This window comes from Garra rufa, chromosome 2 (genome assembly GCF_049309525.1).
Source record: "Garra rufa chromosome 2, GarRuf1.0, whole genome shotgun sequence".
Classification (NCBI taxonomy): domain Eukaryota; kingdom Metazoa; phylum Chordata; class Actinopteri; order Cypriniformes; family Cyprinidae; genus Garra; species Garra rufa.
Window position 1 is genome coordinate 32,530,214 of NC_133362.1, and position 27,788 is coordinate 32,558,001.

Below are 27,788 nucleotides of genomic sequence, written 5' to 3' on the forward strand. Positions count from 1 at the left end.
CTGTGGCTGTCATAAGCTTACAAATGCGGCTTTACCGAGCTCAACGGCTCTTGCCCGAGCAGATATTAATGGAACGCTATTGGCTATTCAAAATTAGTGGGCGGGGCTGGGCGATATGTTTTTGTTTCAGTTAAAAGTACGTCACCACATAGAATAACGCTGCGTGTTTCAAGGCACTTCAGTGGACCTTTAAGTATCAGGCCATTACGGCAAGAATTGTGATGACCTTGGTGCAAAGTCTGAAGCTAATGATCAATGGACTTTCCTGCAGGGCAATCATCCCAAAGTATACATCCAAATCTACTTACGCTTGGTTCAGGGATCATTCATAGAAGGTTCTTGAGTGGCCTGTTTAGTCTCCAGATTTAATTCTCATTGAAACTATATGGTTGAATTTTTGAAGAAAGCAGTGGCAAAGTGAAAGCCAAAGATTATCAGTAATCTGAAAGAAATGGGCCAAGATTGCAGTAGAGAGGTGACAGAAGATTCGAAGCACTTCCAAGCAGCGCTTTTTGGTGGTTTTAAAGGGGAAAAAAAATACAGCACTAAATTTGACATTTGGGGGTTGAATAATTTTGAACATTTAGAGCCAATTAGATTTTTTTTCATTATTCATAAACATACGTTCTCAGAATTACTCAAATGTGTTTTAAGAAACTTTCTCTAATAGTGTACTGATGCCTCTGCAGCAAAATGCCTCGCAGGTCAAGGGGGCTGTATAATTTCAATTGCAACTGTATATACTTTTTAAGCACAAATGCTCATCTTCATACTTCACACATTACATAATCACATTGGAAAGGTCACGCATGGGTTAGTTATTCTTCTGTGTACGCTGGTGAAAAAAAATGAGGGTACTAATTTTCTCCAACTTCAAAATCATTCAACATTGTTTCACCTTTTTTGTAATGGGCGTTTGACTTTCTTTGCACATTCGCTTTGTAAACACTGGGTGGCTATTTTAACCTACGTCGCACATGACCTTTCTAACGTGACTGCTTAATGCGTGAAGTTGTGGACACAGAGCTAGTGCGAGATGAGCATTTGTGGTTTAAAAGTATATACATTTTATTTATTCATTTTTCTAGAAAATGGAAATTTCTTGAGGGCCAATGACTTCCCTATGTTTTACAGCCTGAAAAAGTGCACTGATGTTGTGATTAATTGACTGAAAGTAGAGATTTTGTGGTGCACATTTATAGTTTCAGTGACATTTTGTTTTTTTACAAGCTCAGATTCTTGTTGAACTTTTTCCAGTGCAGTTTTTCATCTAGGTAATACTTTTAGTTGGTGATAATAACCTTGCAGAGGAGGAGCTGGAGTGATTAGGATAGAGATTGCTATGAAAAGAAAGAGCGAAAGAACTGCCTCATCCGTTTTTTTTTGTTTTTTTGCCATATTTTCACTCAGTCAGCACAGAGTTGGTCTCCACCTCTCCCTCAATCTCCCTCTCGCCAGCTTTCATTTCTTCACAGTCTCTCTCCTTTCTCTCCTCACTCTGTATTCCTTCGGAGGATTGAGTGTAAACGCTTGCATCAGCCTCCCCCCTTCTGTTTGATGAAGGGATGCGGGTGTAGGGGAACTCACCCAGGCCTGTATGTGTTTGTGTGTTTGGACTGTTGTTGTAGCCAAGTTTGTCAGGCCCTTACCGCCTCTCGATTGGGGGTAAAATTCCCTTTGCAGTAATTCGGTCTTTGCTTTTCTCAAACAGTTGCATAGTTGAGTAAAAAATAGACAGTTGTGTTTCTCACACACACACAACAGAGAAACACACACTCTCCCGCCCACTATGTGTGTAATGGATGACTCGACACTAAAAACACTGATTTCAGCATATGGTCCGAGTGAACTAATCTTAACAATCTGTTGCAGTAGAGAATTGGATACCTAGAAATGCTGCTGCTCTGGCATCAAAATATTTCTCTCTAATGGATCCAGTCTTTACTGATCCCTGTGCCACCGTGAAGGCAACGGGTTATTACAGCAGAACAGTTCAGTAAATACCAGCGGGACTCATTGGCACAAGCTTTCCTTATCCACTCATGGCCATCAAGAACCGGCTGCAGCTTCAGACTGATTTAAGATGACAAGCAATGTGGGCATGCCTGCCTCCTTCAGTGCGCCGGCCCACATCCGCTGCACAGAAATGCCATGGTTAACGAGAACATTCTAGTCATTACGGTTCATACAAGGCTTTCCCATATTCCCTTATCTTATCGCTCCAATATCCCTCAGAGCATGAATTCGTTTTGCTTTGATGCAATAAATGAGCATGGGTTTATCTTGCCAGACTTTATAGAACTGTTGACTTGTTTCAAAAATAGTAAATACTAACCAGTGGCGTGCGGCAAATCCCCCCGTTCCGCAGTAGCACGAATAACGTGTAAGGTTATTTTGGGCCATTTTGTTATCTTTTTCCCACAAATTAAATTTGTTTTAATGGTTAAATGAAAAAAATATTAATGAAACCCATGTCTGATTAATTGAAGTAATGAAACTTACACAATTTAACACAAAGTTTAACAATGAAATTTCTAAGGCTTTATGAATTTTTCTCAAATTCAGTTTTATTTTTCTCAAATTCTGTTTTCCATTAATTTTCTACACTACATTTTAATGGTTTCATTAAATTTGAATGATCAAACTATCTAATCACTAACTGATTCTCTAAAAATTTATTTATTATTTTATATATTTCTTTTTTGTGAGTGCATTTAAATTTTTGTCTGGTAAATAAATTCTGTTAAATTTTTACTGGTAAATATTCCTTAAAAAAATGTTTATGTAATAGTTTTATTAGTAGTAGTAGTAGTAGTAGTAGTAGTGCTATCATTACATTTAATAATTGTATATATTAACAGTAATAAGCCACTTTTTTATCAAAATTACCAGGAACAATTTGCCCCAGGAACTTTTTTTCAGGAACATTTTTTTCTCCTTGACCTATTGCTGTCTGTGTTTCCATCATGGTCTAAAGTACTGTGAATATTAGGCAAATAGTCTGGTGAATGTAGGACTGCGCGCAGCTTTTTTTGGAACAACATACTTGATAATGTCAGTCAGCACGCCTTGGCTATGGAAATTTTTCCTCACTATATTTACAATAAGATTAAATATGATATAAAACCCCACTGCTTCTTTTGGTTTTCATTTAAACGTATTAATAGCCACAGAAATGTAGTTCAGGGAACGTATTACAATAAAACGAAATAATATATCAAACAGCATTGCCTGTTTTCATTTTCATTTTAATAAAGTTATAAATTTATAATAAATATAGGCTATATAAATTTATATATAAATAAGTTATGACAGCCAGTCAAAATCCATGACGTTCCATATTATACAATAAATTCCATTTTTATGACTAAATTCCGTGATTCAGTCTGCATTTTCTAATTATAGGGCCCTAAATTCGGTAGTTCTGCAGATTTCACTCATGTTCTTGTTAGTCACACATATTTGCTTTGTTGACCAGCAGACAGCTGCTTGGTTTAGGATTTTTTGTTAGAAAAACTATCACCAAAATGTACTAATTGGGACTTAAAAATGTATTAATTGGGATCCTAAATCTACAGTGGGTTTGCATTTGAAAATTAAATTCTCAACCAAATGAAACCATGCAAACAAACTTGTGTTACTTGCTTTGTTAGCAGTTTGAATTGTAAGTTCTGAGTATTTGTTGGTACTTTACCTGTAAAAAAAAAAATTTTCCTGAAATGAAATGCTCACATATTCTTGAATTGTCATTGTGATTGAGCATTCAGGGGAGATCTCTGTTTTGGAGGCAACATCTTGTCTTTAAATTGTCATTTTAAGACAGCGAAAAGTGAATTGTTAGTGGACATATTTAGCTGTCAGGGCCATGCATACAAATATCTAGCTACACATGGTCACGAAAATGTCATGTCAGAGAATTTTAAAATGGTGATTTCCAGGGCTGGAAAAGTCAAATAAATTAATTGAAAGGTCATAGAAATCTTGAGTGATAATACATTTTTCTATCTCTGAGATATTTCATTGACTAGACATTGCTCTTTGGGGAAATGTAATCTTTTTAAAATGATTTTTAGAAATCCTTGTCCAATAATTAGTCTTGGAGATTCTTTGGTCAAAAGGTGTTAAAACCCGAAATGGCGACAGACAAGACCACAGATTGTCGGATGGCTTCTCTGTACAACATGGGAACACATCCTTTTTCTAGCTGTGAATCTCTGAATCATTTGTAGACGCTTTGCTGTTTATATCCATATTTAAAATGTGTTTGTCAAGTGCAGTGTTTTAGATCAAACCCCCCTTTAAAAGTCTGTTGTAAATAATTGAAAAACAAAATTAAAATGCATGTGCCTGAATGGTTTAGCATATGAGTTGTGGCTAAAGACACATGTCTCTTTGCACTCTGCATTCTGTCTTTCTGTCTGCTGCAAGGCAGTGATATTAATTCCACTAATCTGTGGTCTCAGGGGCTTGTGGGAATAATTAGGCAGTTGGATTACGGCTCATTTGGGGGATTATATTCCTGTATTAATCTCTCACAGTGGCCCAGGTTTATCTCTGGTTGGTTGGGTGGCTCCCTCCCATTCTCTGTCATGTTCTTCCCACTTGTAGCCTTTCTCTCTTGGAATTTCTCACCTTGTTGCTGAGACAATTAGATGTATCAGACATACAACACTGTTATTTTCCAGGCAGTCTCACAGGCCAATTTTTTGCATTTTTTTTTTTTTTTGTCTCTTGATAATCAATCATCGATCTATGGCTTTGTTCACAGTGCTTCCAATTCAATCTTTAGGACTGACTGTCCCCACTGTCATTTTACAAGTAATGAAATGAGATCCGTTCGTTCAAACAGTGTGGTGAGTATCCGTTATATCTACACGGGTTGCCATATTAATGACTTTAGCGTCTGCACGATGCCAAAAGACATGAGTAGAGCTGTCGTTTCATCAGAGGGTAGAAAACTTCTTTATTTCGCCGCACTGCTGAACCCATGAGGCGCATCAGACATCATAAGCGTCAGAGTTTTTCAAAACGCATATGAATGTGATTTCGATTTGGGCTGCAACTAACAATTATTTTGATAATCATTTAATCTGTCGTCTATGCCTTTAATCAGATTTTAAAAAGTCAAATGTTATTTTTCAGTATTTAGTTTTTTAAAAAGTTATCACAACCTGCCCAATGTGCATACTGAAGAAAGTAGGCTATGCCAAAAGTTGTGCAAAAAAAAAAAGATAAAATATAAACATTACATTAAAAAACTTGGCCACCATTATAAAGTAAAACTAAATCAACCACCATAATTCAGATGTGTTTTGTCCATAGAAATGTGTTATTGACTAAATGCATTATTTACTATATTTAAATTAGTGCGTTATTCTCGTCATTCACAAAACCAGTCGTAAGTATCACGGCTATATTTGTGAAATTAATTGATATTAAGAAAAGATCATGTTCCATGAAGATATTTTGTAAATTCGTAATATGCATTGCTAAGAACTTCATTTTGACAACTTTAAGGGTGATTTTCTTAGTATTTAGATTTTTTTTGCACCATCAGATTCCAAATTTTCAAATAGTTGTATCTCGGCCAAATGTTGTCTCATCCTAACAAACCATACATCAGCTTCCAAATGATGTATAAATCCCAGTTTTAAAAAAATACCTTTATGACTTGTTTTGTGGTCCCAAGTCACAAATGGATTTGAGTCAGATACACCAAAAATAAGATTTTTGCCGCCTGCCTGTAAATGAGTCGTGTGTAAAACAAATGTTGGGACGCCTGCACCACAAGACAATTCAAGTCTAAAATTCTGAAAAAAAAAAAAAAACAGTTGGGCTTGGTTAGCCTAGCTGGTTTTCCAGTGCTTGACCAGCTGACAATTGGCCAAAATCTCTGTAAAACCATCAATCCCGACCAGCTGGGAGAAACGCAGTGGGAATTGATATCAGAGTGTCCTTGTGTTTGAGCACACAGGCTGTCTCAGATCAGTATTCAGCATGGCTACACCTTACCATCTGATTCAGCACTGCTTCTCTCCTGAAGGTTGATTGAAAGATCTCTCTCTTTTCTCTCCTCTCCACATCCATCTTTACCCCTCTACTCTGTCTCTTTGGATATGCCTTATATTCCTGACGGTAGTTTAAAGCACACATCAGTAAATATGCACTTTGATGTGCTGCAATGGGACCGTGTGAGTATGTGTGTGACAGTTGCTGTGCTCCCTGGAGCGCTTGCTCTCTCTCTCTCTCTCTGTCTCTCTGTCTCTCTTTTCCTTTCGCTCTCTGTCTTTATAAGGTTTTCTGTTGTGTATTGGCTGAGCATTCAAACATGGACGGACAGATACACAACAAACACACACACAGATTAAATGACTTGTGGTTCCTGCAGAGAGGGATGGCAGTCAGGCAGTGGGGATTTCTAATTGAGTGGTTCGGTGTGAAGAAGCTTGTTTTGCTCTTATCGCTCGCTCTATCTGTCTCTCTCTCACACACACATACTGATTCAGATTACCATCTTCATCATTATTAACATCAGAGACCAAAAGACAATCCCGTGGGGACATTTGAGATGTTCAAAAACTTTAAAATGTTTAATGTAGAGACTTTAAACAGTGAAAATGTAGTTTAGAAACCCTGTTTTCTTCACTAAAAAATATTTTCACTAAATGAACACAAAAAAAAATCATGATGTTTACAATTATATTTAAAATGTGTAGATGGAAGGGTGGGGAAGTGGGTAGGTAGATGGGTAGGATATCTTTTACTTTTATATTTTTCAGGTTTCATTTTTATTTTATTTTTTTTCTGTTTTTCTTTAATAGTTTTTTTTTTTTTTTTTTCAGTAATTTAGTTCAGTGCCTTGCAAAAGTATTCATACTTTTTTCACGTTTTGTTTTGTTGCAGTATTATGTTAAACTGCTTTAAATTAGTTTTTCCCCCACATCAATTTACACTCCATACACCATAATAATGACAAAGCAAAAAAAAACAGATTTGCAAATTTTAAAAATGTATTAAAAATAAAACACTGAAATAAGTACATTGCATAAGTATTCATACCCTTAACTCAGTACATAGTTGAAGCACCTTTACAGCCTCAAGTCTTTTTGGGTATGAAGTGACAAGCTTTGCACATCTGCATTTGGCAATTTATCTGCCATTCTTTGCCTCACTTTTCACCTCTCAGGCTCTGTCAGCTTGGATGGGGGCTGGCAGACATTTTCTAGAGTCCTAGTTGTTCCAATCGTCTTCCATTATGGATAATGCTTCTGTGAACCTTCAATGCAGCAGATTTTTTTTCTCAACTCTTCCCTAGATCATTGCCTTAACGCAAGTCTGTCACTGAGCTCTCCAGGCAGTTATCTTGACCTCAGGACTTGGTTTTTGCTCTGATATGCATTTTCAGCTGTTAGACCTTTTCTGAGAGGTGTTTGCCTTTCTAAATCATACTCATTCAAATAAATTTGCCACAGTTTAACTCCACTCAGAGTGTAGTAACATCTAGAAGCAATATGAATACTCCTGAGCTAAATTTCGAGTGTCCCAGAAAAGGGTATAAATACTTATGGATCTTTTCAGTTTTTTTATTTCTAATAAATTTGCAGTTGTTACAAACCTGTTTTGTGCTTTGTCATTATGGTGTATGAGATGCAGTGTTGGGCATGTACCTTTAAAAAAGTAATTAGTTATAGTTACTAGTTACTTCTCACAAATAGTAACTGAGTTAGTAACTGAGTTACATCATTATAAAAGTAACTAATTACCAGGAAAAGTAACTATTGCGTTACTTAAAAAAATCTAATTTAATATAACTATAAAATAAATCTAAAACATTGTACACTAATCTACACTATTTTAATGTTGTTGTGGGACAACGTGAGAGACAACTATCAAATTCAACATATTATAATTACTATTGTGGAACAGTAAAGCACAATAGATGGTTTAGAACTTTAAATATAATTATCACCTGCGTTATTAGCCACTAATTTTGTGGCGGCATGTGACGATGTGAGGTGCTTCGGTAGATTAGAATTACCTGTCACCGACGCAGAGAGACTTTTTTTTCCCTGGGCATAAATTGTACGTTACATAAACATTTTTGCCTTTCACCTCAGCGAGGGAAAAGTAGTGCTTATACTTCCAGTTTGCAAAAGCTACCTTTGAACTTGTTGGACTTGCCATCGTTGTGATGTTGTGGATATTTGTGTGTGAGACTGACCGTGCGTGTGCTTGTGTGTGAACAACCGCACTACTCTGCCTCTGATTGGCAAACAATGGAAATTAACTCAATCTAAGCCAATCATCGCGTTCTCAGTTACACCACGTTTACAGACACACCAATCATCATCACTGGTTATGTGTCCCGCCTCAGCCCCGAACATACCCAAACACACACACACACACACACCCCAGAGAAAGAGAGGTCCTATGGCTGAGAGAGACGCTGCTCGCATGAAAACTGCTTCAGTGTTGTCAATTATAGTAACGCGCATTTTATTGTCATTAACGGTAACGGCGTTGTAACGGGGGAAACAGTAATTCGTTTGATTACTCGTTACTAAAAAAAGTATCGCCGTTAGTAACGCCGTTTATTTATAGCGCCGTTATTCCCATCACTGATGAGATGTAGATTGATGTGGGGGAAAAAAGTAATTTAAAGCAGTTTAACGTAATGCTGCAACAAAACAAAATGTCAAAAAATGAAGGGGTATGAATACTTTTGCAAGGCACTGTATGTTAGCTTAATGTATTTTACTAGTTAGTTGCCAAGAACGCATTTCTAATTTTTATGTAAACTTTTGACGCTAACATTATTTTACTTACCATTTATTGTCCCCCTTGAGAGGCAATTTTTTCTCTTTCATCATCTCGTGTTCGAGATCCATCTATTAAATAGGCCATCAGTGCCTGACCTCAGCAGAAGCGTCCAGTTGCACCAAGTCTGGCTTGACAGACAGGAGCGTGTGCCCAATGGCAGGTAAGGGACCATCCCTTAACTGAGCACATAAAACCCTTGCACATGCTATCTTTCCTCAATTGACATTCCCCAACACGGGGAATCCCGTTTCTAAGCAACGCCTCTCTCATTGGCTCTCTTTGACATATGAATCTAAGGGAGTGCGGCCCCCAAAGGGCCTCAGAGTGCATTTCACTAGGGGCACGGAAGCTTCGTGGGCTCTGTATATATGCATTCAGCATGAGGTGTTTTCAAGTTTTGCATGCATGTTACCACGTCTTTTCTTTTATGGCTGGTATTACATTCTGAAGTGTGGGGTCTGATACTTGGTGGCGTGTCAAGCTGTGCCTTTTCAGGTGACCATCCTCTGGTTTACAGGGCCTCACTGTGAGTGTATTGGGTGAGTCTATTAAGTGTATTGCATCCAATTGCACCAAGTCTGGCTTGACAGACTTGGAGTGTGTGCCAAATGGCAAGTAAGGGACCGCCCCTTAATCAAGTGCATAAAACCACTGTATGCATCTTTCCTCAGTGAGCATGTTCACTTCACGTGCAGCAAGTGGGGTAAATTTGGTGTTACAGAGAACCAGGGTTACGAACAGTAACCTATTATTCACTTTTCATCACCTTATGTTCGAGATCCACCCAGTTTCACCCACTTGCTGCACGACAAGTGACGTGTGCAAGGGTTTAATTTGCTCTGTTAAGGGGTGGTCCCTTGTGCATTGGGCACACGCTCCTGTCTATCAAGTCAGACTTGGTGCAATTGGATGCTTCTGCAGAGGTCAGGCACAGATGCCCTTCTCATAGGTTGATCTCTCCAGTTACTAAAACAAGCAAAATAAAAACAAACAAAAACACTATAATACATTGCAATAACCTAAAAATGCACCTTTTTCTATTTGAATTGTACTGGATATAGCATATGAAACAAATGAGAATTTAAATACTTTACGTTTAAGTTTTCTAATATTTAGATTTATTTCTGCTTTCTTTCAGTTAATGAAAAGATCAGTAGTTTAAATTAATAGTTTTCTAGTTTGAGTTAACGTAACAACACTTGTGATTTCTTCAGGAACTGTGATGCTCACATTCCTGATATGAGGTATGAGTTTGGTCATGTGTCTCTCAATAAATTCCATTCAGTCACTGTTTCGATTTGAAAAGAAGAAAAATTTGACTGGCCTCTGTTTCCTAGGTTTCTTAAGTGAATCCCAGTATTCATATATTTATTTATTTTTCTTCCTATACTGTTGACAGACATTCAAAGACATATCTCAAAATAAAAGCATCTGAGCACAGCTCTTGAATTTTTAATATTGACACTTATCAGATGTTCCATACCTGCATATAACCTTTTTATTTTTTTTCTTCCTTCTTTATTGGAAGATTTGTGCCAATTTCTGTGTTTGTATCCTTATTTTCCTGAGATATAAGCAAAGAGTGGCATCAATTATACTTAATGGGTGTTTGATCTGTTCTCAGTGCACTCTCTCAGTCTCTGACAGTTAAAAGGCTGTGCAGATATACAGTTCCTCTTGTTTGACTTCCTCTTAGATGGTCCTTTTATGTTTTTATGTGCTCACAAGCTTGTTTCAATCTGGTCCTCTCTCTTTTACATTCAGCCCGCATCTCTTTCAAGCTAGGCCGTTTCAACCGTCACCTTATTATTGATCTCTGCTTTAACAGCACACAGAGCTGTATGCATGTTTGTGTGTGAATGTAACACTGTTGGATAATATTCCTCTTCTCTTTCTCAGCAACTCCTGCGAGAAATGCAGCAGATGGCCAGCCGACCATTTGCTACCATCAACGTCGCCTTGGAGACGGATGAGGAGCCGCCAGACCTGATTGGTGGAAATGTGAAGGTTAGCGTGACCTTTCGTGTGGTGACATCAGAGTGGCTTTAAGAGGGAGTGCAGTTACTGCATATGTTAATGTTGGGAGCGAATTGAGAGCTGAGTCACTGGCTCTGTTCCAAAACCTAGTGAGCTGCATCACTGTCTGCTGTCTACATAAGCAAGTGCTTTCTAAAACAGCAGCCTAATAAAAAGTCGTTTGAAACTCTACATAGGCAGCAACTCTCTTAGGACAGGCCACTTGTGGTCTCTTTGTGAGACACACACAAGAAACTTGGATTCTTATGATTAGTTCTTATTAGTACATGTTGCTGAGATGATTTAATGCTGCTCTGATTTAGATTCATAAACCCTTGATTTGAGATTTTATTTATATATATATATATATACAGGTCCTTCTCAAAAAATTTGCATATTGTAATAAAGTTCATTATTTTCTGTAATGTACTGATAAACATTAGACTTTCATATATTTTAGATTCATTACACACATTTGAAAGTAGTTCTAGCCTTTTATTGTTTTAATATTGATGATTTTGGCATACAGCTCATGAAAACCCAAAATTCCTATCTCAAAAAATTAGCATATTTCATCCGACCAATAAAAGAAAAGTGTTTTTAATACAAAAAAGTCAACCTTCAAATAATTATGTTCAGTTATGCACTCAATACTTGGTCGGGAATCCTTTTGCAGAAATGACTGCTTCAATGCGGCGTGGCATGGAGGCAATCAGCCTGTGGCACTGCTGAGGTGTTATGGAGGCCCAGGATGCTTCGATAGCGGCCTTAAGCTCATCCAGAGTGTTGGGTCTTGCGTCTCTCAACTTTCTCTTCACAATATCCCACAGATTCTCTATGGGGTTCAGGTCAGGAGAGTTGGCAGGCCAATTGAGCACAGTAATACCATGGTCAGTAAACCATTTACCAGTGGTTTTGGCACTGTGAGCAGGTGCCAGGTCGTGCTGAAAAATGAAATCTTCATCTCCATAAAGCTTTTCAGCAGATGGAAGCATGAAGTGCTCCAAAATCTCCTGATAGCTAGCTGCATTGACCCTGCCCTTGATAAAACACAGTGGACCAACACCAGCAGCTGACATGGCACCCCAGACCATCACTGACTGTGGGTACTTGACACTGGACTTCAGGCTTTTTGGCATTTCCCTCTCCCCAGTCTTCCTCCAGACTCTGGCACCTTGATTTCCGAATGACATGCAAAATTTGCTTTCATCCGAAAAAAGTACTTTGGACCACTGTGTTTTATCAAGGGCAGGGTCAATGCAGCTAGCTATCAGGAGATTTTGGAGCACTTCATGCTTCCATCTGCTGAAAAGCTTTATGGAGATGAAGATTTCATTTTCATTTTGAGAAGGACCTGTATATATATATATATTTATAAGTGTTTCATAACAATTTTTCCCACTTGTAATAGTTAACCCTGGGTCATTCAAAATCTTAGGTAAACTGAATCCCGGGTTATCTGCAACCTTCTACAAACCCTTTGGCAATAGAACTGCCATTGGCTAGTACATTTCTTAGCATACTTACGAGACTCGACAGATATATATGAATATATGAATGATTTGGAAACTGATTTTCTGTACAAAATGACAGCTTTTTACGAAGACACATCCATATGTATTGCACATTATTCCCGCCCACTACTTTCTGCTTAGTCTTAAAGGCTGAATAAATCCAAACTAACTCAGTCATTTCGACAGGAAAGAAAAGAAAGAATATCATTTACATATAGCGCGTCAATTCTGCATGGTATATGTGACACTGTTCTTTTTCTTTTTGCATGTGTGAGGGAAATTGATCGCTCATTTAAGCGACAGTGAGTGGGGCACCTACACACTAGAGTTCACTAGGTGTCAGATAGCCTACACATTCACTGATATCAATGGGAATATTGTACTCGCTTTGCTATAAAGTGACTAACGATAGTCATTTACTCACCTAGCATGAAATTGTCACACATCCGAGCAATGTAAGGGGTTGCACTGCTTATACTTTACCCAGGGTTAACAATTAATTATAGGTATTCGTAGACGTTTAATTTTGCATTGTAAGTAGGGCTGTCGATTATTTTGGTAATAGAGTAATCAGTCGATTATTCGGATAATTAATCGAGTAATCAGATAAATATATATGTTTTGAAGTACTAAAAATAGACCTTATCAAACGATTGCCTTTAAAATTACTTACAATACATATGTGACCCTGAACCACAAAATCAGTCACAAGTAGCACGCTATTGTAGCAATAGCCAAGACATTGTATGGGTCAAATTATAGATTTTTATGGCAAAATTTATTAGGATAATTATGTTAGGATTATTAGGATATAAGTAAAGATAATGTTCCATGAAGATATTTCTTACCGTAAGTAAATCAAAACTTAAATTTGATATTTAAAATGCATTGCTAAGGACTTCATTTGGACAACTTTAAAGACACCCTTAAGACTCCAGATTTTCAAATAGTTGTATCTTAGCCAAATATTGTCCTGTCCTAACAAACTATACATCAATGGAAAGCTTATTTATTCAGATGTATACAATTGAGATGTACAATTCTCAATTAAAAAAAAATAATCATATGGTTTTATTGAACTGATGTACATTATGCATTACAACAAATGACTGCAGAGGGCATCAATGGCCTAAAGATTGTTTTTACACTTTACAGCACAATTTAATCTTTGTATATTATCTACTAAACAACATGTAATTCAAATGTCCACTTAATATTTTATATTTGGCTATTTCTTTACAACAGAAATGCTACAGCCACTGTAATTTCTTGAATATGTGAACATCAAAACATGTAAACTGTGAGAGTGAGAGTTTGAGCTTTTATTTTGAAATTGCGACGGACAGTTAGCAAATTTTGAAAGATGATGTATTCTCCTGTGTTGATGTAGGTTTATAAATGATTTACCTTACAGATCCAATAAAATGGCAATGAAATGTTGCATTCACAGATAAACGTTATAATAAACTCAAACTCACAGCAATATGCAGAGATGGAGTTTGAGATGCTCTACACATGTAAATGATAACTGTTGGTGTGGAGCAGCATTTACTGTGAACGGAGCCGCTATGAGACGCATGTAAATAATTAAGGAGCATACATTAAACCTGCATCGCGTATATTTATTTAATTGAATCGTAGTGTTTGTGAATTCACAATAATATTATGCATTAATTATGACTTTTAAATCAGTTTAATATAACATCCAGCATTAGAAAAAGGTCTAATAATGCATTTCATTGATTCTCGTCCATGGAAGGCCCCACTTCCGGTATTTTACCAATTACTCGACACGGGCAAAATTCAATCAAGGATTTTTTTATAATTGAGTACTCAAATTGAATCAAGAAATCATGAAAGCCCTAGTTGTAAGTCTGTTTTTGCATCCGATCCGTGATAGAAAGAAGTTTCGTTCCCATATTTGATGGTACCTTGTAACTTTATTGCATCACATTTTGTACAGATTTCAAACTTACATTCACAACTCAAGTAAAATTTTAATTTCTTTTTCTGCAGTGCTGAGGATTCAGCAGCAGCATTGATTTAGCAGTGTGGGAAAACTATGGAAAAGCACTGATAAGGGGAACTTTCTGGGTACATTACAAAAATATTCATGTTAAATATTAACAACAGGGCCCAAACTATGCAGAGGTATTTTTCCTTTTTCATGCGGCCACTGAAAATAGGAATTGAGTATAAAAGATCGATCATAGTATTTTAAGAATTGATATCTGGATAGTTGAAATAAACATTGCGATTAATTTGAAAATCGATGTTTTACCCAACACTATAAATGAAATATTTCTTTTGATTTTAAAGTGGTAAATAAAATATATTTCACTCAAATCACAGAGCTCTCCAAAATGACTTCTAGGATTGCCTTATCTTTGTGATACCTCCTGACAACTTGGCAAAAATGAGGTACATTTTAAGGTAGAGTATAGTAGGGCTGCAACTAACGATTATTTTAATAATCGATTAATCTGTCGATTATTTTTTCGATTAATCGATGAATCGGATAAAAAAAAAAACAAGGGATTTACAACCCTTTATTCAAAAACAGAACTAAAATCTTTAGAAAGTGCACGAACATGTTGCTCCTTGAACTGTTATAATAATAATAATAAAATAAAAATGGACTAACACAAAAAACATACACATGTATGCTTTACATCTGCCAAATATATAGACTAAATAAACTAAAATTACTATCCGTCAAGACAGCGGCTTGCTGTGGTGTACATGCTGCATTTCCCATCAAGAAGCCTCTCAAATTAAATTCCTCAGTGCGCATTAAAAAAGTCATGTGACTTTGCACGCTGGAACGGGATAACTTGACTAACTTTCTGCTACATTCATTCTGCCATGGCGGTGTTTAGTGTCCTGCCATCAGCAGCGACCAGCTGGAAGAGTTCCGCATTCAAATGCACGCAAAACTGGCCTCAAAGCCCCAGCAAAAGTAATTACCATGAATGTGTCAAGGCAAAAATTAAGAAAATATTCGAATTACTTATTAATAAACTAGTATTTTCTGATTCAGTGTTGCAAAGATGAAATTGACGATCCTGCCATCTGCTCATTAATGCCTAATGCATCTTTATGGATTAGCTAAAGAAAGAGTTTTGTTTTCGATTTTAATTATTTCGTTTTATAGTAAAATAATAATTTAAAGCTTTCTATAGATATTGTGTTTGTGAGGCAATTACCTGGGTTTCGGTTAATTATTGTGAAGCGCTCCTGTTTAAACCAAAGATATCAAGCGTATTCTGTTTGTTTTCTTTAAGTTTGTTTGTACACACAAACTAAGGTAGACCCTTTACAGTTCCGGCCCGGGTGGTAAATTACTCTTACCTTTATGAGCAAAAAAGAAATTCCACATTGCACGTCTCCATGCTTCTCTCCGCACAAACTTTGGATTTATATTGATTGAATGATTAAACTAATATTGTGATATGTTTTAAGTTTTTTGTATCAATGGATTTTAATTTAAATCGCGATGAATTAAGCAGGCTTTTGATCTGTCTGCCGCTGTTTGCTAGGTATAACTTTAAAAAACAAAAACTTGAATTTAACAAACAAAAAGTGTTCCAAATATATCTCTAAATTAACTTTATAAACTAAAGGAACGAAAATAAATGTAATCACTTTGCTATTAAAATCAGCAGCTGTGTAATGAGGAAGAGAAAGAGAAAAAAAGACAGTCGGACTGGAAATTCAGTCGGCCAAAAATTGATGAGCTGTCGGACATTTTTGCAAGGAATGTTTGTTTAATAACCTTTATAATATTCTTAGGCTACTTTCTTAATTAAACATATTATTTCTTTGATTTATTTTAGCGTTTTTAGGCTGCTTGTTCGCTGACTGAAGTGTAGGCTATATATAAAAAAACAACGTTCCACCGTCACAGCCCTATTCAAAACTGAGACGATTTCACCTCAGCAGAGCTCCTCTTTCTCCTTACGGTTGTGGTATGTTTTCGACACATTATACAGACAGACAGTGTTACAAAAACTATAGAAGTAGTTTTCTCCATCTCCACTATCCAACGACCCGTACAGCAGCTGTTTTGCGATCGAGCATTGGCTGCTGTGAAAGTACGCTAGCCAAAGTAGGCTTAAATATCAAACATGTTTGATATAAATCGGGGCAGCATATATATATATAATGTAGAAACGGTGCTTTATGCTCAAATGTTCCAGTTTTGCGCATAAGTTAAATTCGCATTTTTGGATGGAAACACAGCTTATGAGGTGCCGAACTCTGCTGGCATCAGTGCGGGAGAGAGACCGAATGTGTCCGCTCTGCGCTCAATTTTTTTTAAAATATATATAATAACAACCAAATGTCTCTGCGTCGCGCGACACAACGAATCGATTATGAAATTCGTTGCCAACGCTTTTAGTAATCGATTTTTATCGATTTTATCGATTCGTTGTTGCAGCCCTAGAGTATAGATTTTTGGGAATGTGGCTCGAGTGCTGTCTCGTTAGACAACTCACTGGGTTTTAGAACAGAACTTCTGTCTTTTAAACCTCATTCTGTGGTGCTCAGCAACTTTAAACCATCACACTTCTAGTGACTACTTTTAATAGAGCTTTCTTCAATTCTGTTTACTTTAGTTTCAAGGCCTATTGACCCCACTATGAAATTTGCAACTAATAACTGCATTACATAGTATTACAGCTATATTTGATTTCAGGAATTGTTGGTTTACAATTACTGTTTTGTTTTGTTTGCTGTCCTAACACTGTAATGACAGCCCTAGAGTAAAGATCCAACTTGGATTTACCTCTTTCCTATGTTCTCACTCCTGCTCCATCAATGTCCTATGCTCACTATCAAGGTTTAAAAGTAATTACAATCCAGCCATCCTTGATAGCAAAAAGCTATAAATCCAGTTATTTGTCTCAAATCTCATTGAAAAGACCCAGAGGGTGTGAAACCAAAGTAAACACGACTTAACACAAAGCGATGCACGCAGAAGCTCAGTGGACATAATGTGGCCTCTGACACATTTAGTATATGTCTGCTTTCTCGCTCACTCACTCACCGTCACTCTCGTTTTCTTTAATTATAAGAGTTAATTAAACAGAACCTGTCTTCTGTTTGCTCAGTCTGGTTGCCTCAGATAATTGCCTGAGCCCAAACGTAATGAACGCATATATATAAATATATAAATATATAAATGCATACATGCAGCAATACGCCCCTCCATGCTCATACCGTTGCACTCAGAGGCTGTAATTGAATTTTACTAGGAGTTTCTTCTTTTTGTGTGCTGGAGGAGTAGGTGTGTATGGCGTGAAAGATAAATGCCGTTCCCCCTGCTCTGAATTGACAGTGGGAAAGTGCTAGGAGGAAAGAGATAGAGAGGAGTGAGGGGGTGAACTGGCCTCGGTAGGATAAAAAGTGGTTTAAAGAGAAGAATATATGAAGAGAAGGAGGTATGAATATGCATGTGTGCTGTACGGAGGGGAGAATGTGTGAATGAGGGGTTGGAGAGCCGCAGTAAGCACGCAAACACTCAGTCATTGTACAGTCTTTTTGATGCACATGCACTAATACCACACATGCACACTGGGGAAAATCAGCACTTAAGTCAAAAATAACGAGTGTGTGTGTATAAAATAGTTTATGTAAGTCTTGGGACTAAGGGCAAAATGAGAGTGTGAAATGGGTCAAAGCTGGAATATGATTTGTGCGTGTTCAAAAACAGAAGGTCATGTGCTTTCAGCCCTGCTCCACACATGCATTAAAAGACAAAAAAAGGTTTTGTGCATGTACCCCATGGTATTTTTTGAAGTACAGTACCTTGGAATATAGTAGTCATTCCAGTAAACCGATATGACATATGTCAAAGTTATATATTAAAGTTGTATATTAAGGATAATTGGAAAATATTAGAAATTAAAATTATGTATTTCTTTTAAATTGCTAAAATTATAATATAGCATTATAATGTCAGTTTCACAAGTGTGCATATATTAGGTGTTCTACAGTGATCTTATGTTGCTGCCTTATGTTAAACTGTTTAAAATAAGTTTTTTTCTCACATCAATCTACATTCTATGCACAATAATGACAAAGCAAAAACAGATTTGTAATAACTATGAATTTATAAAAATAAAAAAAAAACTGAAATAAGTATATTGCATAAGTATTCATACCCTTAACTCAGTACTTAGTTGAAGCACCTTTACAGCCTCAAGTCTTTTTGGGTATGATGCAGCAAGATATGCACATCAACGTTTGGCAATCTTCTGCCATTTTTCCCCTCACCTCTTCATTTCTCAAGCTCTGTCAGTTTGGATGGGGTCTGGCAGACTTTTTCAGGTTTCTCCTGAAATATTCAGTTGGGTTCAAGTCCAGGCTCTGGCTGGGCCACTCAAGGACATTTACAGAGTTGTCTATGAGCCACTCTTGCTGTGTGCTTAGGGTCATTGTTCTGTTGGAAAGTGAACCTTTTGCCCAATCTGAGGTTCTGAATGCTCTGGACTGGGCATTCATTAAGGCTATCTCGATTTGGTGCATTTAGCTTTCCTTGTACTCTGTCACTGAAAAACACCCCCACAATATGAGGCTGCTACCAGCACAATTTACTTTTGGGTTTCTACTGTGCAAATGATGAGCAGTGCCTGGTTTCCTTCAAACATAATGTTTGGAATTGAGGTTTGCCAGAGAACAGAGTATCTTGTTTCTCACAGTCTGAGATTCCTTTAGGTGCTTTTTTGCAAATTACAAGTGTGATTTCATGTGTCTTCACTGAGGACAGGATTGAGTTTGGCCACACCGATTGGTTGAGAGGTGCAGTGATGTTTGTCCTTCTGTAATTTTCTTCCATCTGCATATATGATCATGGAACTCAACTTGAGTGACCATCAGCTTCTTGGTCACCAGTATAACAAGCCCCTTCTCCATCAATTGCTAAGTTTGGCCAGGAGGCCAGCTCTAGGAAGAGTCCTAGTTGTTCCAAGCGTCTTCCATTATGGATAATAGAGGCTACATGCTTCTGTAAACAGCAGAATTCCCCATCCTTGCCTTGACGCAGTCCTGTTTCTGAGCTCTACAGGCAGTTATTTTGACCTCAGGGCTTGGTTTTTGCTCTGTTATGGATTTTCAGCTGTTAGACCTTTTCTGAGAGGAGTGCCTTTCAAAATCATACTCAATCAAATGAATTTGCCACAGTTTAACTCCACTCAAAGTGTAGTAACATCTATTAGTGATTATGAGTGCTCCTGAGCTAAAATTCAAGTGTCCCCAAAAATGGTATGAATACTTATGCAATGGAATCATTTCAGTTTTTTGTTTCTAATAAATTGCAAAGTTGTTACAAACTTTGTCATTATGGTGTATGGGGTGTATGAATACTTTCGCAAGGCACTGTATGTACAATGGGGTTAAACTGCCTTAGACCATATTAAAAATGTTCATGTTTTTCTGTTAAGTCTGGAATTAATTTTTAAGTCTTTAAAAGAATAAGAAATATGTATGGTACTGCTGTATTTCTAGATCAAAAATTAAATTAAAGCTGCAAGCAGCGATGAACGGGCCCTCGCACACGGGCTCACTGCCGACCGGTGGCTTTAGGAACACAGCTAATGGTGGGCAGTATGCTTTTAATACAGCAAAAATAGGAGAAATATGTCAAAGTCACTTAAATGTGCCAAATATCCTGCTGCCAGCTGGTGGCGCTATGCCTATAACTGATTATTGGCATGTAGATGTGTTCAGGCTGGCACTTTCATCAAACATATGAAGTTTGGTGCAGATTGACCTTGGTATGTTTGAGTTAGTGAAAGATATGTTATATCCTGCTGCCAACAGGTGGCGCTATGATAATATCTGAATATTGGCCTTTAGGTGTCTTCAGGCCAGGACTCTTACCAAACCTCTGAAGTTTGAGGCAGATCAGACATTTTATGGCTGAGTTATTACACTTATGTCCATGGCGAAACATCAAACTTTGTCAGGCCGCCACGGACACGCCCTTTACTGAAACTCAAGATCTTCACAATTTAACATCTCTAAGGCCTCTAGATCAGACTGACCAAATATAATGTTGATTTCATTAAATGTCTAGGAGGAGTTTGCTATAAACCTAATCCCCTGCAAGGACTTCAGATAATGCCAACTGTGAACCAAATGTGAACATTTTCCCTATATTCTGATGATGATGATAAGAACATGTAATTCATGATGATAACAAAATGTTATTATTGCTTGCATTACATTCACCACTTCTGCTTAAATCGTTACCTATCTGTACAATTTGTATGTGGATATTGCTTTGCTGGTGACTCCTGTTATAAGACATCACTCTTAAGCGCTACATAACTAAGAATCAATAAGGAAAACGGTGCACAGTTGGCAAATGCATTCACAGTAACCCTCTGCTAGTTTGGATTTTAAGTTTACAGAATTGAAAGGGTTACACTTTAAAATCAACACAGAGACACATACACACAATATATAAAATGTTGCCATCCAGTTTCATTTGTTAACATTAACTATATTAGTTAACATGAACAATAATTAAATAGCATTTATTAATGTTAATTAATATTAAGCTAAAAAAAAGTATTCATATATTGTTTAAAGGTAAATTAGTATCTTTTAGTTTATGTACTGTGAATTAACATGAACATGAACACAGTTCATGTGGGTGTACAGCAATACACAAAGTGCTCTATAAACGCTTAATTCTTTCAAAATATCTTTAAAAATCAAGTTGAGTGTTTTAATGGGGCGATATATATATAACTGATCTTAAAATGATGGTTTTCGGATGTTTTGAACAGATAACAGCAAAGTTTGTTTTGTTGTCAAAGTTTGTCTTGAAATTTTTAATTATTATAATTTTATATTCAATAAATAACACTATGAAAATATTGTCTACAATGAAGATTATTCACTCATGCTTAAAAGTTGTATTTTTCTTAATCTTTTGCTATGTGACTGAATAGGACAAGTTCATGGTACAGTTCAGTAAAAATAAATAAAAAACAACAACTGCAAAATACAAACAATGAAAGATTTAATGACCCTTTATATTTTCTCAAAATATCAGACATATTTATGTCGATTACGCTACAGCAATGTGCATCTTCCTCAAAGATGGTCTTAAGCAAAACAGCATGTTCCACTGGTCTCTCTCCCTTACACCCCTCCCCCCTTCAGTCACTCTTCAGTGACTCAATGGTGACTGAACACAGACAGGCACAGGCAGAGTGACAGCAGGTTTCTAATTTCTTTTTTAATTTTCTTTAATTCATAGAAGCTTGTATAAAATTGATATTTACACCACTTGCTCAGAATGATAAGATCTCTGTGTGAAAAAAGTTGTAAAGAGTTTGGATGCTGCACTTTAAAGATATAAAAAAATTACGGTTATGTTTTTTACTACATCTTTAAAAAATCACCACGTCAACACCGTTCAAGATATCCCAAATTCGCTCGCAATTTAACATCTTCAGAATCTTCTCTTCATGTTAAAAAAGTTTGGTGTGAATACCTTATTTTTCTTAGAAGGAGTGTGAATTTGTTTACAGCCTGATTTTTCCAAAAATCCACATTCAAATCAAAATAGCCGGCTTCCTGTTGGTCTCAGCTAATGAGTTTGATTTAGAAAGTTGTCCAAATTGATGAGATTAATATATGTACAGAGTTTGGTGACTGTAGGAAAAACTAACCCCCCAACTTTTGTCAAAAGATGGCGCTATAGAGTGCCTGCTCCACGTCCATTTATGACCTTTTGCCAGTGTCTAACTATCATTAATATTGATGTGTGTGTTGAGTTTCATGAAATTCTAAGCATGTTAACTGCCTCGAAAAGACAGGAATCTAATTTTAAAGTTTGACATGTTGCCATGGCAACAGCATTCGATTTAACATCGACCCCTTTACATATTCTTATCGGCCGTGTTTTGACATGATTTTGATGAAGTTTAAAGAAAATCGAGTAAAATTAAGAGGCTGATTTCAAAGCATTTTGAAAATGACACACTTCCTGCTGCCAGTTGGTGGCGCTATAACTTTGACTCATAATAGTCACATTTATGGAATCGGCATCATACAACGAACAAACTGGTGAAGTTTCATCAGAATCAGGCAATGTGGTCAACAGTTATTAGACACTTCCTGTTTCTCATTTCTCGCCATAACTTTGTCGCCTTGCCACGGCCAAACCGTTCGAGATATCAAAAATCTCCTCGCAATTTAGCATCCCCAATGTCTTGAGATCATGCTGACCGAGTTTGGTGACAATCCCATGGAATTCCTGGGAGGAGTACGTTAAATTCCAGAGCATGCGCTTTTTAACCAGCCCTAAATATCTCACTTCCTGTCAGGTGGAGCCTATGACATAGAGTACAAAAGTTGTTTGGCTCAGTGAGATCTATATGTGTACCGAGTTTCATATCAATACATGCAAGTATGTGTGCGCAGTACATCAAGTTTTCAAACTGTGTTCCAGGGGGCGCTGTAGAGGCCCTGAACCACGCCCGGGTCCCAGCCTCTTTGGCGTCCTGATGGCCGCAGATTCCAACGTGTGTGCAAATTTTCAAGAGTTTTTGAGTATGTTAAGGCCCCCAAAAGTGCCCGGAAGGTTGAAAAAAAGAAAAAAAAAAAAAAAAAAAAAAAAAAAATAATAATAACCCTTAGAAGAACAATAGGGCCTTCGCCCTTTTGGGCTCGGGCCCTAATAAGTACATCTTATGGAATCCTTTGTACGTCAAATGTCCTTGCTTACAATGAAGCTTAAGATGCTCTTTGGATGATTCTCAAATAATGCTGCTTTTTTTTTTTTTACAGAAATTATTACTTTTATTCAGGAAGAATGCATTAAACTGATCAAAAGTAAAGGCAGCAAATATATATTATTACAAAGATTTCAGTTTCAAATAAATGCTGTCATTTCAAACTTTCTGAAAAGCTATGTGGTTTTCACAAATATTAAACAGCACAACAGTTTTTAACATTGATAATAATAAAAATGTTTCTTGAGCAGCAAATCAGCATATTAAAATGATTTCTGAAGGATCATGTGTCATTGATTGATTCTGAAAATTCAGTTTTACCATCACAGGGATAAATTAAATTTAAAATATATTAAAATAGAAAGCAGTTCTTTTAAATTGTAATAATATTTCAAACTATTACTGTTTTTACTGTATTTTTATCAAACAAATGCAGCCTTAGTGAGCATACAAATTTTACAGACCATGGTGGTGTAAAATGTTTAATTAAAATTCACTTTGCTTCACTATCTATCTATCTATATATATATATATATATATTGTAACCATTTCTCTTTTTCTCTTTCACAGTCTGTGCCTAAGCCCATAGCTTTGGAGCCCTGTTTTGGGAATAAGGCAGCAGTGCTCTCCATCTTCGTTAGATTACCCAGAGCCCCCGGAGGTATTCCTCCTCCAGGACAGTCAGGTGGGTCGGCGAGCCAATGCATTTGGCCCCCACACTGAGTGCTGAACATTTTTACACTCTTTGCCGCCAAGGCTATTATACCGACGCTCAGAAACACCTCTTTGTCTTCCTCTCTCCTCAGGTCTGGCAGTAGCGAGTGCATTAGTGGACGTCTCTCAGCAGATGTGTCTGGGATATAAGGAGAAGTCGGGAGGCCTGCGTAGCCGCAAACAGCAGCCATTAGCACAGCCCGCCACCTGCATCTGACATTTACCCCCTCGTCCTCTGACCTAGGACTGAGTCACAGGAAATCACACTTATGGCTGGGTTACATTCACAGGAGAAGCGGGGAGGGGCGTGGTTTAGCCGAGCCAAGCGGACTCTGATTGGAGAAACTCAATCTCTCCTGGCCCAAGCTGAGAGAAATGAACACTACAGGAAATGAACTCTTATGTGACGCTGACTGATAGGACTTATCCTATGCCACTTTATGATATTTAACTTATTTCAGTTATTTTATTCCATTTTTACAATCAGGAGGAAGAATCCTTGCACTGCTGCATCTGTTGAAGGCAACACAAACAAACAAACAAACTTTCCTTCTGGGGACTACTTTGGCTGCATGGCTATAACACAAACACACACACACACACACACACACTTAGTACAGGATGTCCTTTAGAGACATATAGTACGTTTATGTCTCTTTAATCATGGCAGTAGTTTCTACAAATTGCTTTTATTTCTTAATTATTAATCACAGCTCTTATTTGATGTGCAGGAATAAGACACAGCGAGCTGGTATGTTTACAAGTGTTATACTTTACAGGTCATCTGTGACGTCTCTTCGAGCTTTTCATGTTTGTCCGAATAAGGGGATCTACATTTTAGCTTTTTCACATCCTTCCATTCTCTTTTGAATTACCTCCTTTCACATGTTCACGCAGAGATCTGAGACATGAGTGTTTGTTTGCCATAATGATAGTGCTGCTTCTGCTTCCTCTCACTTCTCTCTTATCTGAAATCTCAACCCATTTCTCAGGCACATTTCAAGGAAGGAAGAAATAAAAGGCGACTACAGGCAGGCAGGCAGGCAGCAAGGTGGAGTTAGAGCGAACGAGGACTTTGTTTGGGTTTCTCAAAATGTCAGATGTCATTTCGGGCTGGCGAAGGATTATCTGCATACACAAATGCACAAACCTGGACCTGCGTCGGATACCGGGGATATTCTCCAGGATATGGAGTGGATTGCCTAGCGCAGGAAGGAAAGGTCAGAGATAGAGTGAGCAAATGTGACACTATGAAATCTAAACCGGTGTAAGTGCGTGTAGCGGCGCAGTATTGCATCTTTCATTATCCTGGCTTGCGTTACCGGGTGGGCCGTATCGAGACGGCGCAGATGACCTGCTTGCCGGTTCTTGGTGCGTTTAGAGTGCCATGAATAAAGGGACACAGGTCGCTAGACCAGAAAAAAACACCTAGTATTGAGAGCCCAAACAGGATGTTATTAATCTATCCGCGATCTCGATGGAAAATTCATGTCCTGTGACACCCATCAAGTCAGAATGTAAGCTTTGATTTTTCTCGCAATCCGTTAGGGCCCAAAAGGGAAAAACGCACTCACACATACACACACACAAAAAGTGGTCTACTAAAGGAGCTGGTCTCTCTTCCTTAAAACGGAAGCTAATTCTCACAATGCTTTTCTCTGTAAGCCTCAAATACCGACCGCACCATCTATATACAGTGATACTGTAGATACGGAGTCTGTAGTTTGTTAATATGTATAATGTAGCAGCAAGTGCACTCAAGTTTTTTTGTACATAGTGATGGACAGTAATGTGAATGCCGTCTCTGTTAAGCGACTCACTGCACTTGGCGGGTGGAGTATCCCAGGCTTTTGAAATGTGACTGCATTGCAGCTTCTTTTGTATGTAAGATGGCGAATGTCATGAACAAAGTTTAAACTAGCTGCCTACTTTAAGAAAAAAAAAACAAGACCTGGAAATTTAAACTGACCTTGTAATTATATGTGTACATAAAGAATGACAAAGAACATTTTGTCTATAATTAAATGGTAAAATCAAGACGACTGCTTGTAAATCGGTTGTTCTAATGTTGAGTGAAATTGCAGTTTTCTGTTAGCTTATCACCCGTCGTTTATTTAATGAGATAACGAGCTCCCTTTGGCATTTTTTTTACTGTTGAGTAAGTTATGTAGCTCAAGTGGAAACGACAGTACACTACGGCATCTAATCACATTGTTTTATCTTCATAGGAAAGTGTGCTGTTGTAAGCATTGTCTCTCACAACAGGACAGATGAAATGCATTTGTTATCTACTTATTATCAGCGGGCGGATGAGGATAAACAATACCGTGACAACTGTCTCGGCTCGGCGTGAGCGTTTATCCAGTGCCTCTTTAGAGCTTTTCCAAATGGGATTATGAGGGAGCTGTCAAAGTCTCTCCGCTCAGATATATTACAGATACTTTACGGCTTCATAATTGAATGGAAATTCTCACCATTAGCTGTGTATTTGCATTTTATCAAGCACATTGGCAGCAATCCAGAATATTCTTTTCACAAATCCTCTCTGTAAAATGGTCATTTTGGCCTGTGGAATCTCAAAGGTCTTGACCTTCTCGACTGTATGCAGTGATTAAAAATCATGCATCGTAATTGACAGTTTTCTGTTGAATTAATATTTCATTGTAGTGAGAATGTTTCAGGTTTAATTATCGTGAATGTGATGTTTAGCTGCCCCATTTTGCATGCTTCTGTTTCTGCATGATTTTTCCATTACAAAAAGAAAAAAAGGAACATTCTTTAAAATTACAGAACCAAGGAAGTCATCGTTTGAACTTTTCAACAGCATAAGTACAGTACATCATCAGGTAAATCATCTCATTCCATCTATTCTTCAAGCAAGTTATTTTAACCCTCTAAGGGGGTTTTGGGGCCCTGGAGAAGTTTTGACATTCCCTGAAATTGTCTTTAACGCAGTATTTCCTGTTATATTTTTCTTCTGGAGAAAGCCTTATTTCTTTAGTTTTTGTCTCAAATTAAATTATTATTTAAAGAAATTAAAAAACTGCTAAGGTCAATATTATTACCCCCATTAAGAAATGATTTGTTTGAGTGGCTGCAAAATAAATCACTGTTGTCCAGTGACTTGCCTAATTAACCCTCTAATTGCACTTTAAGCTGAGGATTAGTGTCTTGGAAAAACAGCTAGTAAAATGTTTACTGTCATCATGGCAAAGACAAATTAATTAGTTTAGACTTGTTAATGCTCACAAAGGAGGAGAAGGATATACACTGCTGCTCAAAAGTTTGGGATCAGTAAGATTTGAATGCTTTTTTTTTTCATCAAGACAATTTATTTGATCAGAAATACAGAAAAAGAAACCGTAATATTGCTAGATGTTATTACAATATAAAACAATGGTTTTAATTTGAATGTACTTTAAAATATCATTTATTTCTGTGATGCAAAGCTTAATTTTCATCAACCATTACACCTGTTTTCAATCTTACATGATCCTTCAGAAATAATTCTGATATACTGATTTAGTATTAGAATTATCTAAGTTGGCAACAGTTGTGTTGCCAAATATATATTTTTAGAACCTGTGATACTTTTTTTCAGGGTTTTTTGATAAATAAAAAGTTAAAAAGAACAGCATTTATTTAATATAAGTCTTTGCCATCACTTTTTATTAATTTAATACCTCCTTGCTGACTCCTTGCTTTGCATCGCGTAAACAAAGCCATGTCTGCATTTATGATCGTAGAAAAGACAAACAAGCCCTACTCTACACTGCTCAAAACTTTTTTTTTTTTTCTTTTTTTTATGTCTGTGGATTAAAGCGACTCCAATAACGTGATATTTGTCCCCTGAAATGCAAATTTTACCAGGGGAACCTCGCTAAAAATGTGCATTTTACCCTCAAAACACAATTGCGCTACTTTCGGGCTAGTTTTGAGTAGCAATTGGGCAGGTTTTGTTGTGAAAACC

General features: G+C 37.1%; 1 protein-coding gene across 1 annotated transcript in view; it reads left to right on the forward strand.

The window, feature by feature from the left end:
• atrn (attractin) overlaps positions 1–26,449 on the forward strand; it is a 93,838-nt gene extending 67,389 nt beyond the window's left edge. Inside the window, exons 27-29 of the mRNA XM_073834125.1 lie at positions 10,720–10,827; positions 23,675–23,789; positions 23,911–26,449. Coding sequence (XP_073690226.1) covers positions 10,720–10,827; positions 23,675–23,789; positions 23,911–24,035 — 348 coding nt within the window. The 3' untranslated portion in view covers positions 24,036–26,449. The remainder of the gene's footprint in view (positions 1–10,719; positions 10,828–23,674; positions 23,790–23,910) is intronic.
• The last annotated feature ends 1,339 nt before the right edge of the window (positions 26,450–27,788 follow it).